This window comes from Ustilago hordei, assembly GCF_900519145.1.
Source record: "Ustilago hordei strain Uho2 genome assembly, contig: UHO2_contig_05, whole genome shotgun sequence".
In the NCBI taxonomy this organism is placed as follows: Eukaryota; Fungi; Basidiomycota; class Ustilaginomycetes; order Ustilaginales; family Ustilaginaceae; genus Ustilago; species Ustilago hordei.
Genome location: NW_024545279.1, coordinates 1356595 through 1374325, shown reverse-complemented (window position 1 = coordinate 1374325; position 17731 = coordinate 1356595). Strand labels below are relative to the sequence as shown.

The 17731-nt window shown below is 53.2% G+C and overlaps 4 protein-coding genes across 4 annotated transcripts; 2 read left to right on the top strand and 2 right to left on the bottom strand.

The window, feature by feature from the left end:
* Window positions 1-884: 884 nt before the first annotated feature.
* UHO2_03379 (putative 40s ribosomal protein s21) lies at window positions 885-2187 on the top strand (the record flags this gene model as incomplete). The annotated part of the gene is made up of 3 exons (XM_041558294.1): window positions 885-899; window positions 1520-1736; window positions 2156-2187. 3 exons carry the CDS (start codon window positions 885-887, stop codon window positions 2185-2187), a joined length of 264 nt encoding a protein of 87 aa, XP_041414228.1.
* A 533-nt stretch (window positions 2188-2720) lies between these two features.
* Window positions 2721-7398, bottom strand: UHO2_03378 (uncharacterized protein; the record flags this gene model as incomplete). Its single annotated transcript, XM_041558293.1, has 4 exons — window positions 2721-3006; window positions 3103-7082; window positions 7178-7282; window positions 7396-7398. The coding sequence occupies 4 exons, from the start codon at window positions 7396-7398 to the stop codon at window positions 2721-2723; spliced, it is 4374 nt and encodes a 1457-aa protein (XP_041414227.1).
* Window positions 7399-8159: 761 nt separating this feature from the next.
* Window positions 8160-10268, top strand: UHO2_03377 (uncharacterized protein; the record flags this gene model as incomplete). The annotated part of the gene is made up of 1 exon (XM_041558292.1): window positions 8160-10268. One exon carries the CDS (start codon window positions 8160-8162, stop codon window positions 10266-10268), a length of 2109 nt encoding a protein of 702 aa, XP_041414226.1.
* A 485-nt stretch (window positions 10269-10753) lies between these two features.
* Window positions 10754-12067, bottom strand: UHO2_03376 (uncharacterized protein; the record flags this gene model as incomplete). Its single annotated transcript, XM_041558291.1, has 1 exon — window positions 10754-12067. One exon carries the CDS (start codon window positions 12065-12067, stop codon window positions 10754-10756), a length of 1314 nt encoding a protein of 437 aa, XP_041414225.1.
* Window positions 12068-17731: the final 5664 nt, after the last annotated feature.

Genomic DNA, 17731 nt, shown 5'->3' with positions numbered 1-17731 from the left:
CAAAACCCGGGATCATGGATCAAACCATCGTCCTTGTAGGCTTGGCAGATGCGGAAAGATGCGCCCGCATTGCTAGACGGAGACTTGCGTTTTCTCGTACTTGCACTTTGTCTCTCTCAGATCTCTTGACGAACGCTTGGCACTGCACAAGCTAATTCATTCGGACTGACTCTACGTGTCTTCCCCCACATTGTATCTAATCTAGATCCGTTACGTCCAGCATGCCGGCACGTGAACGACCAACGTAACAGTACCACGGACGAGCCCACGCACGTTCATGGTCTCAACCACCGCGCAAGCTGACACTTGGTGTTCCTGGAAGATTGGCATCTTGCACATGGCGTGCGATATCGATATGGCACGTACAAGTATCTGATTGACCACTTCATTACATGGTGCTTGATGACGACGACTGCTGCTCATACCCTTGTTGTTGAAGAAGCACGGCTCGATATTGGCGACCTACTGAAGCAGAATGTGAAGAGGCTGCATTGCATCAACAGGCCAAGCCTTTTCGCTGGCTTTCCCGCCTACGTTGAAGCCGCGGTGAGATTCCAAACATTTTCAACGAGTTTGTTAGACCTCTCCTTTCCATCCGATTTGTTGTGCAGAAAAAAATCTTCAGATCAGAAATAGCAAAATTACGATCGGGCCCCGGCCGAGGTCAGTTCTCGGCCAGCCTGAATTTTTACTTGGCACAAAACAGAAGAAACACACAGCAATTTGGCCTTCACAAGTTAAGGATGCTTGAAGCTGGAGCTGTGAGCCCGAGAGAGGCTTGGCCCTGTCAACGTGCTCAGGCGGCGATGCGGAGAGCGTGTTGGAGTTTAGGGCTGTGGACACCATCTTGACATTACCACCATCACCCATCACATATCATCAAAATGGAGAACGACCGCGTAAGTTGCTGCCCCCCGACATGACAAAGCAGCATCGGAGAAATCAGCCGTCGGAGGAGCAGCGCATTTGACATCAGCAACAGCAGAAGTGTCGACAAATTGCAATGTAGGAGCATGACCAACTGCTATCGACAATTGTGGCATCGACCAGCATCAGTACTGTTGCAGACATGGACCGTCATTGTTGAACAGAATCTATCATTTGGATGCACAGTCGGATACTTACAGCGCGTGAAGGTCGCATAGCAGGAGACCTGGAAGAAGAGGAGAGTGGAAAAGAGACGTGTTCGTCCTTGCAGTAAAACTTAAGGAACGTCGAGATGTGCGTCAATGCATTGGAGGGCATTCATCGATATAGTAGCACTCGATGCTGCTGGGGACCAATGCGAAAGCAGTCACTACATCAGCATCTCGGAATGGTTGCAGGTCATGTCGAAGATTCCTTCGCCCTCAGTATCAGCTGAACACCAACAGCAATCTTGTACTTTCATCCACCAATCTCGACAACGCGCTCCTCCAAAGCTCCCATCGATGATGCATGCTTCCACAACCTACCACCAACCACCAATCGAGCATCTCAACTGACCCTTCCACAATCACCACCACAATTATTGATACAGGGAGACCTTGTTGACCTTTACGTCCCCCGAAAGTGCGCTGCCACTGGCCGCATCATTGAGGCCAAGGACCACGCTTCGGTTCAGATCGCCGTTGCGGATGTTGACTCGAACGGACGTATGATTCCTGGTCAATCCACCATCTTCCCCTTGTCCGGATTCGTCCGTCAGCTTGGTGAGGGTGATGATTCGCTCAACCGTCTTGCTCAAAAGGAGGGTCGTAAGTATTTCAAATCGCCAACATCAAACAGCATTGTGTAGGCCAGTGTCGGGAGGGCAAGAGAAGGAAGGGGAGGTGGAGAGTGTGGGAGTACGCCCTTGACAGTCTGCATTAGGCGGCATTATACGCCTTTTAGCAGGATTCCAAAACATTTTTAAAGGAGCGAAGAGTAATAAAGCATTGGATTAAGATCTCAATGCCCGGCCGTATGGCCATTTCAGTGGGCCCTAGAGAGTCAGACCTTTGCTACATTCACCGTCATCACAGACATTGTTGGGTTCGAGGCAGGACCGAAGTTAGGATCGAGAAGAAGGGAATCTTGACACTGGCCATAGCTATGCTACTTAAAACACTCAGCGCTCATCAGCAACTGACCCTTACATTCTCTAATCCTTGTTCATTTATCGCCGCACGCACAGTCCTCCGCAACGTCTGGAACGCCCAGAAGTAAACGTTTTCTTTCCTCCATCAAGTGACGTTTCTTTCCTCTGTTTCTCTAGCATCATCACCAGCACTCACGCATCCTATCTTCATTGCAATAAAGTAGGTTCAAGGTTTTCTGTCGTCCTCATTTCCAAGAGGCGGCATTGTATCATCCCTCTCACACATCAAAAATAAAACCTTACACAGCTCATCAGCTTGCTTGGAAGGTTCGATTGAACGTTCATATGATGGGCCACGAGCTCACATCGCCACGTCAGACGAGTTTTGGATCTAGAGTTCGACTCGGATCACGGTGTTTTCAGCGATTAAGCTGCTCTAGTTGAGTTGAAAGTGAGAGGACCCACATCAATGATCTGATTGCAGTCAAGGCCAGTCTCGCACCCCAGTGACTCAATCAGAGCTTCGACATGAGAACCGGGGACAAGTCACATCACGCACTTGTGAAAGATTCGAAAACGAAACAATACTGATTCATACAATGCGCAAAGCGGTCGACACCTAGAATGCAAACAAGGAGCAGGAGAAAGATGGAGGAGTCGATCATGCCTCAGCACTAGCCTCAGCAGTCTGTCCAGCCTCAGCCGCAGTGCCATTCGGCGCGTTCGCCTCCTCCCTACCACCGGCAGTCGCAGCGGCACTCCCCTCCACACCCTGCTGTTGTTCACCCGCCGCCGGCCCCTCCTCTGTCACCATTCCGCGCTCCCCTCCCACTCCCGGATGATCGATAGCCTGCCTCCTCGCACTCAACCAATCGCTCCATCTCTGATTCCTCCTCTTTGCCACCACCGCCGCCTTCCTGTCCAACTCCTTCTTCTCATCCTCCGGCCTGATCCTCACAAAGACATCCTCGGTCCCATGAGCAAAGAACAACTTGAATGTCCTCAAACAAATCCTAATCTCCAGCCCACTCCTTGTAACATACCTCATGCCCGTCGCATCGTTGTCCGTTCTGCGATTACCTGAGAGGCAACGCTTGATAAACGGCGCTTGCGCTTCAGTAGGCAACCCTTCAGTCGGAGTCCATAGACTAAAGCTCGACATATAGTGAAGCCAGTTCTGCTCCACAGTCCTAGCGTCATCCAACGTCAAATCATCTTTCGACAACATCTGAATAAGCAAAGTGCACGAAGCCGGAACCCATTCCAAACGGAATAAGCTTTCATCTTTCCCAATCAGACCCTCCGCTGCCATCCTATCTGCAATTTGCTGCCTGTAACTGGTCAACGTACTATTGGAATTGGATCGGTGGGAATCCAACATAGCCTGCATCTCCTGACACTTGCTATCCGTCGTCAAGAACTGAACTACTTTGATCATCGCTCCGATCACCTTATCCAAGGTGAAAACGATGTAGCCGTCAATACCGTACATGTACCTCACGCTTTCCTCGTATGTACTCTGGTCAACATCGCCGTCGAACAGCTTTTCGCACATGTCCAAAAGCGTATCGTAGTATCTCGACGGATGTAAAGTAAGCCCGGCTTCCTCGTTGGTCGGCGCAACAGGTCCAAGACTGGACGCATTGGCAGCAGCCCCAACAACAGCAGCTGGTCCACTCCCGCCGTCTTGCAACCCAAGCTCGATGGCGAGTGGGTTGATCTTGCTGCGAAGCGGCTGCTTGTTCGACATCTGAACCCCAAGTTCTTTGACTTTGCGCAGACGAGAGTAGAGCAACTGCAAGAGTCGGATGAAGACAAAGTACTGACTGTTGCAGAAAAAGTTAACAGGTCGGATGGAGGAGGAATCTTGGTCTTCGACAGCATCGCGAACGCTCACGTTGTGACCTTTGGAGGAGTCAAAGGTGGCGTTGAGGTCGGTGTTGATCCAGGTGGCTGCGTTGGGGTTGGATGGCTCTTCGGCTTCGGCAGGGGCGTCTTCTTGACCGGCTTCCTTGCTGGCCTCGCCGGCTTCAGTTGCCTTAGCAGCGTCAGCTTGCTCGGTAGAGGTGGCTTCCTTGTCAGCAGACCCCTCCTTGGAAGCAGAAGGATCTTCAACAGGCTTGGACGCATCCTCCATGTCGACATCTTCAGCCGAAGCAACGGCAGGAGCGACAGTGTTGGAGTTCTGATTGGCCATGGCCTCCGCCACAGAATCGACATCGGCAACGATAGTAGGACTCGAAGCACGAGCATTAGCGGAGGCAGCAGCACCAGTAGCATCAGCCGACTCCTCTACCCCATCCTCGTTCTGCTTCGAAGTCTCGGCCTGGCTCTTCAAGATCTTCTTGCGCAGATCACCAGCCTGCTTCTTACCTCTACGACTAGCAGAGCCAGAAGCAGTAGAAGAAGCATCAGTGTCATCGTCACCAGCAGTGAACTCACTCCTAGCATCGTCATCAGCAAGACTCTTGCCTTCATCATCGTCCAAGTCTACATCACCATTGAGCAGCTCCTCGAACTCAGCCGGAACCACAGCAAGAAGCTTAGGCACAAAAGAACGAAGGAAAGCCTCGATCCTCTCCCTATCATTCGAGCTGTAGCTCCCCGTCGCACGATCCAAATAACTGAAAGCAAGCTTGAGCACATCCGTCAAGACGTGCATGTCGTCCATCACATACACCAGCTGATGACGAGGCTTGGGCCTTGGCAAGGTCGGATCCATGCTAAGCCTGCGTTGCTGCTGCTGAAGCTTTCTCGCCTCGATCTCAGCAATCAACGCCTTCGCAGTGATCGCCTTCTTATCGGAAGCTTTGAAGTTGACACCCTGATGATCGAGACTCTTGTAGTAGTTCCTTGCGTCGACTTCACGCCAGACCTTGTTCCACTCTCGCTGAGCACGTTTCCACTCCTCATCCTTCTGCTTGAGTCGGTGCAAAACAATGGGAACAGAAACACAAGGAGTGTCGTGAAGAGCGTTGATGACTTCAAGACCTTGTTCGCGACCATAGACCTTCTTGATGACACGCTGGTAGATGCTCTTGCTCTGACCACCGAGTCCGGGCTTGAGTCGGAACGCGGCTTTCTCCTCGTTGTCCATGGTCGAGATACGAGCAGCGATAGGCTCGAGAAGAGCAATGGTCCTGAGGTTGGCTTCGATGTGGTAGTCGTACTCGTGCCTCTCCTCTTCGGATCGGTAGAGTGCATCTTCATAGGGGTTTTTCTTGTGAGGGTTGAAGCCCTCACCCTCCGAAGCCCAGGTGGGGTGACTGACCCAGCTGTCGTTGAGAACCTCCCAGCACATCGGGTCACGGCCAGAGCAAGCGAGGTTGACCTCAGACTTGGGCAACTTGCGGTACGATGCTCCGTAGACCTTGCAGTTGTTCAGATCGACGCGCTCACGTAGGGGAGCGGGCACATTCTCGACGATGGGATCCTCATTGTCGAGCCAGCCGTGTCGACCCATGTCGTAGCCACACAAGCCCTTGAAAGTAGCAAAAAGCTCGCGGTTGCCACCGATGAAGAGCGCAGCGCGATCGACAAGAGTCTTGACATCGATGATGTCCTGAGTGTAGAGATTGAGCAGCTTGAGGAAGTCGAGGTAGGTGGTGCGGTCGTCGATGTGCTTCTTGACACGGTCGAAGAAGGCGACTTCGTCGAGGGTTGCCAAAGGAGCCTGAGGCTGACCCAAAGCAAGGCCATTGACGACGGTTCCCTGAGGCACGAGACCAGTAGCCTCGGCAGCGACCATCCCATCGATGCCGTAGACGTGGTGCATCTGTCCTGGGTGTGCAAAGGTGGGCGAGGCAGGGAGCGGCTCTTGGCGAAGAGGTGGGGTGCGTTGCTCCGCCTTATGGCCGTGCTTCGACTTCTTGGTCTTGCCAGAGCCAGGTTTGCCAGACTCGTTGGCGCCGCTTCGCTTCTTGCGCGAGCCAGAAGGTGTTGCACCAGGAATGGCAGCTGAGCCTGCCTTGCGGTTTGCATCAGGACCCTCACTAGGAGGACCTCGGTACCCTGGCTGAGCTGGCATAGCACCTGATGGTCCACCGGCAGCGTTGCCGCCAAGCCCCGAGGTGACGTGACCGAGCATGTTAAAGAGACCTCCGCTTGGCTGTGCACCGGCAGAAGTGTCGGGCAAGAACTGCTTGAACTCATCAAGGAGATCCTTTGCGTTCTCGAAAAGAACGGTGACTTGAGCGTAGACATCGTGGATGGGGCGCTGCTCCTTTTGGTATGTTTGCAAGATCTCGAGGAACTGCTTGTAAGTGTCAGGGTCTTGGGAGAAGCGCTGCTTAATCTTGTTGACGTAGTTGATGGCGTGATTGAACTCGACTGGTGGACGCTTGGGGTCCTGGGCAGGCGTCATAGGACCAGCGGGACCACCATGCATGCCTGTGTGACCGCTAGAGCCAGGAGCGCCAGGCGGAGCAGCTACAGGACCGATGGGCATCGGCGATTGAGGACGGCCATGGCCGTGATGAGGAGGGACAGGACCCATCGGACCAGGGCCAGGGCCGTGAGCGGGATGCTGAGGGCCACCAGGACCCATGGGCTGCCCTGCGCCGCCAGGGAAGTTGGCGCCTCCAGGACCATGAGCCATCGGATGACCGGGTGGACCGCCGATGGGTGGCATAGCACCCGGAGGACCATCATAGCCATGAGGAGGGGGATGCATGTGCGATGAAGGCTGATCTGCGTGTCGGGGGCCAGAGCCGTGCATCATAGCCATACCGCCTGGACCTCTAGGACCGGTAGGCTGGCTGGATGGACCTGGCGGTGGACCAGAGCCAGTGCCGCTCATGCGGTTGATGGCACCGGCAATACCGACACCGCCTGGAGTCTGTGTAGTTGTACCTGTAGGTGTTGTGACAGTGATGAGATTGCTTTCGCTTGGGTCGAGACTGCACTCGATGCGATAGCCGGGAGGCAAAAAGGTGTTGAAGCCCTGGATAAGGCTTGGGTGTCCGCGGAAGAGGGTGGAAACCCTTTCGATGACGCCCGGGGTATCTATAGATTGGCTCTTGAACTGGGCAGAGTGGCAAGGGGGAAGGTGATGGCAAGGGGTGAGCGAGATGATGGGGGGGCGCTGGGCGATTCAGCAAAATGTGCTGAGGAACTTACGTCTTTCATGATATCAAGGAAGCGATTGTAGACATCGGGATGCTCTGCGAACTGGACCTTGACCTGGTCCAGGTAGGAGAGCGCATCCTTGACGTTGAGGGTCGCCTGCAATACAAAGTTGCGGGTGACAGCCGGACGGTAGGAAGAAGGGGTTTAGTTGTTCTGATGCGGCCGGCAGCTCGGTATGGTTAGAGGTTGAGATGGTTCTGGCGACTTACCATGATTGGCGGAGGATGAGCGGACGAGCGCCAGGAGCGAGCGTACGTGTGATAGATTGCGCGCTTGCAAGTATGGGGATGGAAGCCGCGAGACTGAAAGAAGGACAGCGCAGCGCAAGCGAGAATGGTAGCCTAGGAGCTGCGGTAGACGCGTGTCGGCTACGAAAGATGAAGATGGTCGCAGCTGATGGAAGTGCGGGGAGGAAGTAGGGAAAGAGTTGAGCGCGATCGTCGGGGTTGGAGAGTGAAGCTGCGAACAGGAAGGATGGAAGGCTGAACCGGAATGAATGAATCCATCGGTTGGTCCAAGATGTAGATCGCAGAAGCGGCGGCAGAACCAGGAAATGGATGGAGAAAGTCAAGAAGAGAGCGCTTTACGGGCGAATGAATGGAATGAAAACGGTCCAGCGTTCGGGCCAAGAACGCGCAGAGAGGAGCGGCAGGCAGGAGAGGATCAGCAGCAAGTCCGATTTGCCATCCCCGATTTTCCATCCCCGATTTGGGCCCGCGATCGATCTGCAAGGAGGTCGCGCACAAGCCACCTCAACATGGTTTGCGAATAGTTTTGCCCGGCTTAACACTTACTTTTTTTGGGCTCACTCACTCACTCACTCAGCCAGCCCACATCTGTCATTGCAACAGACACGCATTCCAGTCTTTGATGCTTGGCTGCTGTCAAAAGTGTCGAATGCTCTCATCACCTCTCCTCTGAGTCCGCTGACCATCACCACCGCCTTCTATGGCGGCTGCATAGAAGCTCCAAGATGCAGCGTTCAGACGACGAGACTCGACCTCTCCTCGGCACCACCCAACATGAAGCTGCCAACCTCTCCTCCTCTCCGCCAACGCCACCTAAACCAGACCGATCTCTGATCCGCTTTCTTCGAGGATTCCAACAGCAATGGCCCATCCTACGCATTCTCGCCGTAGCCCTGGTGTACGGTGCAGGCTTCTATGGCGCAGCTCCCTCCTACCTAGATGGTCTTCGAGGCTTCACCTGCTCATACCACTACTCCACACACCCCGACTTACTCCCCTCCGACCCGCACGCACCACTCCCACGAGATAGAGATAGACCATGCGCAGTCGCTGGCGTAGAAAGCAAAGTCGGCATCATAGTGGCTGTAGCTACCATGCTCAGCTTTGTTGTGTCGAGTGCCAGCATGCTCTTCTACGGACCCAAGCTGTCAAAGTGGGGTAGGAAACCGCTGTTGATCATCTCGCTATTCTCCAACATGATCAACTATATTCCTTTTGCGCTCCTCCCGTTGGGTTACCCGCTCGGGCCAGTACCGAGTGAGTTAGCGATCCCGCCAGCTGTCTCGCTGGCTTTGATCCTGTTTTGCAGCTTCTTGGCTGGGTTGACGGGTTTTACAGCGCTAGTGTTGTGCGTGTTGCGGGCGATGATTGTCGATGTTGCTCCACCTACTCGTCGAACATTGGCGCTGAATTGGCTAGTCACGGCGACACTCTGCGGTGCTTTCTTGGGACCATTACTGGCTGCATGGGCACTAGATACCTCCGTCAGAGCTCGTACTAGTGTTGCGTTCGAAGCCCTCTTCCAACCTAGCATCGGCATCTTAGAGTTGCCTTCGGATCCAATGACTCCTCCACCTATACCAGGCACACCACAAGCTCCTTCCAAACACGGCAATCCAGCAGCTTTAGTCGCTTGCTGTCGGCTCTTCTCCCTGGCCATCATCTGGACGTTGCTCCTCGTACCTGAGACTAAACCAACTACCATCGCCCCCACCAATCCAGTAGATGCAAACATGGAGGCGGCAGCCCAAAGTGGGATCTCCTTCGCCGGTACCGATTTCAGCAGCACCACTCTCATCTCTTCCTCTATCTCCCCAGCTAGACTTCGAGCGGGCAAAGTGTTGGGTCCCCTATCAATCTACCTCCCGCAAGTAGCGAGGGATGGAAGCAAAGATTATCGGCTCACCTGGTTAGCGCTTGCTGGAGCATTTGCAAATGTGGGAACTAGTGCGCTATCCTATGTTGCAGTGTTTGCTGGTTATAGGTTTGATTTCACTCCGGATGCGATCGGGTTGTTGTTGGGGTTGATTGGGGCTAGTAGAGCGGCGTGGTTGATTTTTGCTATTCCACTGCTGGTGGTGCTGTTGGAGAGGACAATTAGGAAGCCAGTTGAGATTGTCGGGTTGTCGGTGGACGAGTTGGAAACCTTGGCGAAGGCGGGATTGAAAGATCCTGATCTCACACAACCGAATTCCACCCGAGATGGCGAACTGGGCGATCGCGGAATAGCTCAACCACCCGAAACCAGCCATGATCAAGGATCAGAAGCAGAAACAATAGGAACAAAAGACACGATCCGAGCAGCAGTACTCTGGAGAGTATCGATCGACATAGCGATCGCCAAACTCTCCTATTTCGCCGACATTATCGGCTACCTCGTCGTATTTCTCTCGGCCAGCTTCTCAAATGCAGCAACTATGATCTTTGGCACCTTGTTTCTGTCGTTCGGAGCAGGCGCAGGTCCTGCAGTTGCCTCTGCTGCCATCGCTATCATTCAGGATCTCAAGAGACAAGAATATCCAACTCTGCATTCGAGCCTGCATCCAAATCCAACAGATGACTGGTTAGCAGCATTGTCGATATCGGATAACGTCGTGAATGGGTTCAGTCCGATCTTGATTAGTGTAGTGTATAGTTTGACGATCGAAACAGGATTGCCAAGTGCTTGTTTTTTGATCCCGACAGTGGGGTATATACTTTCGTTGGGGTTGTTGGTTATGGTCAAGACTCGAGATCTGCCCAGTGTGGGAGACTCGCAACGAGTGGAGAGATCTGAGGCAGAATCGCACCAAGTAGATGCAGATCAGATCCCACCTGTACCTTCAGCTCAGTAGAAATCCAAAGCTGCACAGGTTGACAGGCCGAAGAGTGTGTTTGTGTTGTTCGCAAGAGATCTTTTGCTATTGCTTTGCATTTGCAAGGGAGAAATAAATAAATAAAATAAAGACTAAGCAGAGAAATGCTAAAAAGAAATGCTATGGGGGAAGAAGGTTTGCCAACCTGAGTGGGGGTGGGGGAAGAAGGTTTGCCAACCTGAGTGGGGGTGGGGGAAGTGTTTTGGGTGCTGCGTGATTATAGTATGCTATTGTGTGACGGTGAGGTGTGGGGGTGAACGGTGACCGACTATGTTATGCCAAGTGAGAAGGACTGAGAGATTGCTAAAAATTGCTACAAAGAGAGAGTAGTAGTGTTCCGGTGATTCGGTTGTCCATCCTTCCCAACCTGCTCCTCCTTATCCGCACCAGGCGAATGTGGAAGAAGCGATGAAAGGAATGAGACTCAACCCGAATCCCGAGGATCAAATAGTGGGAAAGGGGGTTTAGTATGCGGCAGAAGACTGATGATGTCCGCCCAGCATTCTAGAGAGGAGGTTGGAGCTGCTTCGTACGCTTCTCATCGAGTGAGATGTGGGGAGGTGAGCTTGACTTGGTTGTTGCATTTCCATGTGCGAGTGGGAAGAGGTGCTTTTCTTCATACTCGATGGCAAAGCTTGCGAGAGGTAACGATGCATGACTGATCCAGGCTTGTGAGCTTCGATCTCTTCGCCGTTGGCGACCATGACAGGATGGGACTGGCTGGAGGCAAGACTAGAGACCGAGTGCTGTTGCATACGGACATCAAGACCTTCTTGCTCGAGATAGTCATCCTCGTAGTCATCGTACTCTTCAGCTGATGATGACGAGGAACCGTTGTCGTCGGTCAACTCTGCCTCGGATGAGGTGGAGCTGGCGTTGGACTCGACCGAGTCTTGTCGACTCATCAACGAAGACTGCATCTCCTGTGGCGAAGCGTGGAGCGAGTCAGGCGAGTGATATGCGGCCGAACGACGATGCTGCTCGTATCGCGTCGCCTCGCTCTTCTGGTTCCAGCAAGGAACTTGAGAAGCGGGAAGGTTACGAAGGTGAACACGACGCTCGCTAGCACGAACATATCGCTCGCGCTCACGACCACATTCGAGACCACGAAGGTGCATCTCGCGACGACCAGCCTCGGCACGGGTCTCGACACGACGGAAGAAGGGAGCAAAGTGAACCATCAAATCATCCTCCTCAACACGGAGATCGTAGTCAAGAAGGTAGAGGAGCTGCTTCTCCATGAGGTTGACCTCGGCCTGGGAGAAGAGAGCAGCGTACTTGGTCCAGTGCTTGTTCTTGGGCGAAGAGTCGTTGAGGTACTTGGCAGCGACGATGAGGGTGGCAAGGAATACACGGTGACGGGTGCAGTGCATACCCTTGGCAACGCGTGGCAACCTCGACCTCAAGCGCTCAAGGTAGACAAGTGTGCAGAGGAGGGTGGGGACCTGAACATTTGACCTCTCAACAAGGAGAGCGATGAAGGTCTCCAAGCTTGGGAGACCGTTGATCTCGAGCTTACCGGCAGGGTCGGCTTCGGCAGAAGCAACCGAGCGTGTTGATGTCGCAGGTGGAGAGTCGGAAGACTGTGTGGAGCCGCACTGAATGACGTGAGCAGCCTGATTAGCCAGGTAGACGACCATCTCGCGAGTGACGGGGCTCTTGATCAGGTCGGTGATGGCAGGGTTGTGCACAAGCTTGGGTATCAAGCTGGCAGGGTGACGGCGAAGAAAGCCAGAGTTGAGCGCCGAGGCAGATGTAGAAGCTTGTGATGAAGACATGTCGGCGGGTAATGTGATGGAGAAGGAGATGGGAGATAGTAGTGGTGAGGTAGAGAAAGAAGGGAAACGTAGAGAGATGTTGGATGACGGCGAGTACCACAAAGGTCTTTATAAATCGATCGGAGATGGAAGCTAGCTAAATGCCGCAAGGATGGCTGCAGTGATGGCTGAAGAATGCAGCGAAATAAGGTTGCAGATAGGTAGATGAGCGGTCGAAAGCGTTTGAGCAAGTCGATGGTGGCTACTTTAGATGCTGATGCTGCTGTTGCGGGATGTTGGTGGAGGAGTAGGAGCAAGTCGATGGTGGCTACTTTAGATGCTGATGCTGCTGTTGCGGGATGTTGGTGGAGGAGTAGGAGCAAGCTTGTCTGAGACTATCAATCAAGGAGGCGTAGGGAAGGCGAAGGAGGTGGGTTAAGCGAGGCGTGCTGGGCTGAGCGCGCGTGGATGGCTGATGAGAAGCAAGGGGGGGGGGGGGTTGGGTTGATCGGAATTGGACGTGTGGTTGGTAGATGCGAGGGGTCTTTTAAGGAAAGAAGAGCAAAGGGTGGAATGAGGAAGGTGTAGATGTAGGCGTAGGTGTTGGACAGGTGACAGGGGAGGCGGATGTCGGCAAAGGGTCAGGGAGAGAAAGTGAGTCGTGACGGTACACCGAGCTGTCGCAAAGGAGCGGGAAGAAGAAGAAGAAGCGAGGCAATAGGCAAAAGGCAAGGCAGGTGTCAGGAGAGAGTATTGAGCTTAACGCAGGCGAAGGGCGAAGGGGCTGTCGATGATCCTGAGAAATGGAAGGGGGCTGGCCTCGGGTAGCATGAAGCAACGCAGATGAGCAGAGAGAGAGAGAGAGAGAGAAAGAAAGCACACGTCAAGAGAGCTGTCACGATGAATGGCAGGCAGGCTGGAGTGCAAATGATAGGACGGAGAACGACGCATCCGCTTCGGCGAGGGTGGGAAACGTAGGGATGGGCGGCGGCAGTGAAGTGCGCCTCGATGTATGCAACACCGAGGCGGTTCAATGGACAGGGAAAGGCAACGCCGGACCAACCATCAAGCAAGCAGAAGAAGTAGGAACGAGGAACGAACGAAACAAAAGGGCAAATCAAGAAATCGAATCGAACCCTCGATGAGCGAGCAAGGCAAAAGGGTCAGAAGTGCGGACGATGGTCGATGGAGCGAACAGGCACACAACGCAGCAGCCAGGGAGGACAAGAGCAGCGGAAGGACAAGGGCCAATGTGCGGTGCAAGGGAAACGGACAGATGCACGTTTGCTTGACAGGTCCGAGATGCAGGTGCCAGGGAATGAAGCGCTAGCCGAACTGCAGCGCGGAATCAGAGCTAGTCTTGCTCGAGAGTGAGCTAACTCCTCTCTCTCTCTTAAGCCAAAGCCAATGTCAAAGCGGTTCTGAAAGCCAACCCGTCTGTGCGCTGCAGTGGGAAAGGGAGGGAAAAAAAAAAGAAAAAAAAAGAAAAAAAAAAAGAAAAAAAAGAAAAAAAAAAAAGAAAAAAAAGAAAAAAAAAGAAAAAAAAAAGGACCATCCAAAGCCCAAGCGAGACGCCACACATACTCCGGGTCAATAGCCGAGGCACTTGGCCATGCTTGCCCTTTTGCGAGCCCGCGCCCAATTGAGTTGCCCTTGCTCCCTTGCTCGCTCCTTGCAAGAAGAAAGCCGCCCCCGGAAATTTTAGACGCGTCCGTGCTCTTGTCAGCGCCTGAAATGACTGGCGTGTATCGCGTTGCTGCCCCTTACGTGGGATTGCTTCAGCCCGGCTTTAAGGGGAGTCCCTTGCCAATCATAGGCAAGCGAGAGAGAGCATTGCGACGACCGAGCTGCTGACCAACATGCACATCGAGGGGCGCAAGTACCGCACAGCAGACGGCAGACTGCCGAGAACGCTTACTGCACACTGCAGGCAAGTACACCGAGAGTGCGAATCCATCTAGGCAGGCAGAAGCATATCGAGAACCAGGCAAGTGGACTGGCATGCCCGAGCCACTGTTGAAGAAAGAGTTCACGATCCGCGCTCGTCTTGGTTGCTTCCTGCCGGACCGAAAGGAAGCCATCGAGACGGACATGAAAGATGAACTCCCGCTTGGCCTACGGGCTTGATACATTTGATAGGGGCAGCAGAATAGGAGAAGGCCTTTTGAGATGTTAGAACCCCGAGGCAGAAGCAGGAAACGTACAGAGAGATCAAGACTTGGCACTGCGCGCTGTAGTTTTCTGATGAGACAGCAGGAGACAGCGGGAAGGGATGCAGCCCTCGATGGAAACCATGTGAGATGGCAGAGCGGCTGAGGAGGATGGTATGCATGCACAAAGCGGCAAGAATTCGAATTCCACTCTGTCTCCGCTGCCGATTTCTTGCCAAACTGATTCCATCTTTCCATCAGTAATAATGGAATGAAATTCATTTCGATTCATTTCCATTTTCATTTCCATTTTCCTGAGATTTTGGCTTTTTCATCGCTTGTCCGATAGCCAGTTGCCGAAAAGGCTCTCTCTCTAGGCCATTCAAAAAAGGCCTGGAAAATTCAAAAGGAAAACGAAAATCGAAATGAAATGAAATGAAATGAAATGAAATTCTCTCCCTCTTCTTGAACGCCGAGCTCTGAATGGCCACGACTCGATCGAAATGAAATCAAGAAAAGGCAGACGCAACTAGAGTTGTGGCCTTTACCGCAGCACATCGTACGGTAGTCACTGACAGCTTGGCTAGAGACGGAGAACCTTATTCGCTCGCATCAGAGATGTGGCAAAGCAGTCCTCTTCTCGACTGTGTGAGAGAGAGAGAGAGTGTGTGTGTGTGTGTGCGTGTGTGCGTGCGTGTGACACGATGATCTGACTCCAAACAAGCTCTATGGGATAATAGAGTTGTCTCGAGCCACGATTAGAGCATGAGCATGAACGAAGCGTGGCCCTGAGGTCTGTTGAAGAGCTGGCTGTTCATCGAGTGGCGCATAAGCCGAAGGTAGCGGAGCACGGCGGAAAGTGAACCAATCTAGGTTGAGCAAACTCAGACCCTGGGAAAAGGCGAAAGTCGCCCACGAAGAAGAGCTAGAAGAACACGAAGGAGGACTAACAGGAGGCACCGGCGAGAACGAGGAGAAAGAAACCGGTACCAATCCAACACCGTGCAGTCTTCCCAGGCGAACAACGCTAGATTCCTCGTGTTCTTCTTCTCAAGAACGCCCATGCGACGCCTTTCGCCGAGCCTGAGAAAGTTGTAAGCCATGCGACGAGAACAAAGAGAGGCCACACGCGCACCCACTCTACAAGGACCACCACCGCACACACACACACACAGAAAGTCGACGGGCGGAATTAGAAATGTCCTGAAGCGGTCGCTACCCTTCCATATGTGTGTGGGGGCCCTTGCAAAGATGTGGCATGCTTTCTCATCACTGTGACATGACCCACAATGGTCGCCATTACCGTCAGGTACAGCTAGTGAGTTTGAGCAGCAGCCTGCAGTCCTGCATTCGAGCCATCGAGTGCAGCATGATGCTACACCTCCGGAGCTGTGGCCCGCGCCAGACCGGAACAAGCGCTTCTTTGATGCACGTCTTTGCGTACATTCGGCGCCTCTCCGACGCAGCTCTCCATGGCTTGTTCGCAGGACACCGGCGAAAGGGCCGCGAAAAGATTCTCTTACGATGACGACGACGATCATCATGAAACACGGGACCGGACGGTGATCGGACCGATCTGTACTTACCTTGAGAAAAATTAATGCTGGCGGCGTGGATGAATGGATGTTCGGCAAGGGCGGCGAATGCTGGCAGTCGAGACCAACTTGGCGTAATAGCGTAGATCTAATCGGGGCTCGGGCCGGTAGAGTCGATCAATTAGAGTAATGGATCTCCTTGCGCACTTGACTCGGTCCCTGCTCTGTTTCTTTGCTTTCTCTGGCTTTTGATCTGTAGCTACTCGTCTTTTTCTCTGGCGCTTCGGTCGTTGTTAGTGTAGTCAATCTCGGTTTTTCGCACAGGATGGTCACAGTAAGGCGGCGCCGGGGAAAGAGGATGCGATAAGGTTTTAGGACTGGAGGATAGATAGCTGGCTGCCGCTTGGTCGTGTCTGCGCGGGAACAAAGTGGCGTTTATGAACAGGCGCACTACTTCGGTCTGGTACAGAGCCAAAAGGCGCAGTCTTGTCGAGAGAGTGTCGGCGTTCGAGGTCGGAAGCCGTGTATTGCTGCTCCAAGGGGCTTCACCAAAATTTTAAGCTACGCAAACAATATCTGCTCGGTGGAGGTCTTTGAAAGACAATGTCTAGACCTCTGGCTTGACGGGGACAGCTGTGCCTGTGATCCGGATCCAGTCCCGATCGCTTAAGGCTGGAGAGCGTTGGTGATGAGGCAGTTGGCAAGAGCTGAATTCAAGGTTGGCAAGAGGAGGAGGAGCAAGCAAAGCCCGAACCAGTCGAGAGCCTGATGAGATGCGAGAAGAGCTGATAAAGCAAACAGAAAAAGGGCGCAAAGAAAGAGAGAATGTGCAAAGCGTCGAGCTCGACCAAGATAGAGCTGATAGCGTAGTAAAGTGGTAAAGAGGCTTGCAAATGTCAAGAGCAAAAGTAAAAGGTCGGCGAACAACGTTGGGATGGTGGGAGCACGGAAGCAAGTATCGACTCGCTTTCATCAGTTAAAAGGTTCGTCTGGATGACAATGACAGTCTTGCGCTATGAGTAAGTCTTGCTCTGCACAGGAAAGGGCGATTGACTCCTGTTCGAGACTGCCAAGCCAGCGTACACGAGAGGCAAGAGGCAGCACAGCGCTTTCTTGGTGACGGCTGGACTCTACTGACACAGCAGCCAACAATGACTTGGCTCGAGGTGCAAAGTAGCCGAAAACGTTCATAGGCGTTTCGATCAACCTGACTGCAGATAGAGCAGCTGGCAGTGCAGTTCAGTGCAGCGATTGTCACTGCAGCGTCGAACAGGTAGGAGAGGATGCTGCTAGGCTTGGATGCTCAGCCGTCAGCGAGACCTCATTGTGTGCATAACGACGAGAATCTCTTTCAACTAATACAGATACACTGTAGTCTATAACGTGGGCTTCGAGGTTGATTGTGATGCGTCGGAAGGGCATGAAGCTTCACGTCAAGGCGCCGGCCAGACCTGTGGCGCCTGCGCAAGTGAAGCAATCGCGCAGCAGTATGGTAAGTGGTGACCAGAACATGAGACATTGGATGGTCTAGGTGGGATAGGCACCTTCTTGACGCTCTGATCTATCGCCCTGCACCTTGACAATCTGCGATGCAGGCGAGCAAGCTTAGAGGAGGACAGGCACCTTCGACAGGTCATACAGTGCAGAACACCATCACTGCCGAGAAGTGAGGCAAATTGCGCAGCAGTTCGAGCACTCCAACACTGCGACATCATTTGGACCCTGAAGGAACAGCTGTCACGCCAATTGTGACATGTCAGATCCACAATAGGACGGGCCGAAAAGGAAGCTTTTATTTTGCCGGCCGGGTTGTTTCCTCTTGCTTGTGGTCACATCATCAGCCGTCTAGATAGGGCCAAGTGGCGCCTATCTCGCTGCAACTCGATCTGGCGAGTAAGCTGGTGAGAGACTGCTGCCAGATACCAACAATATCGACGTAGTATCGAAATTGACTTGTTCGCAATCGCCCCCACGCTTTGTTCTGATGGATTTGGCGAGGT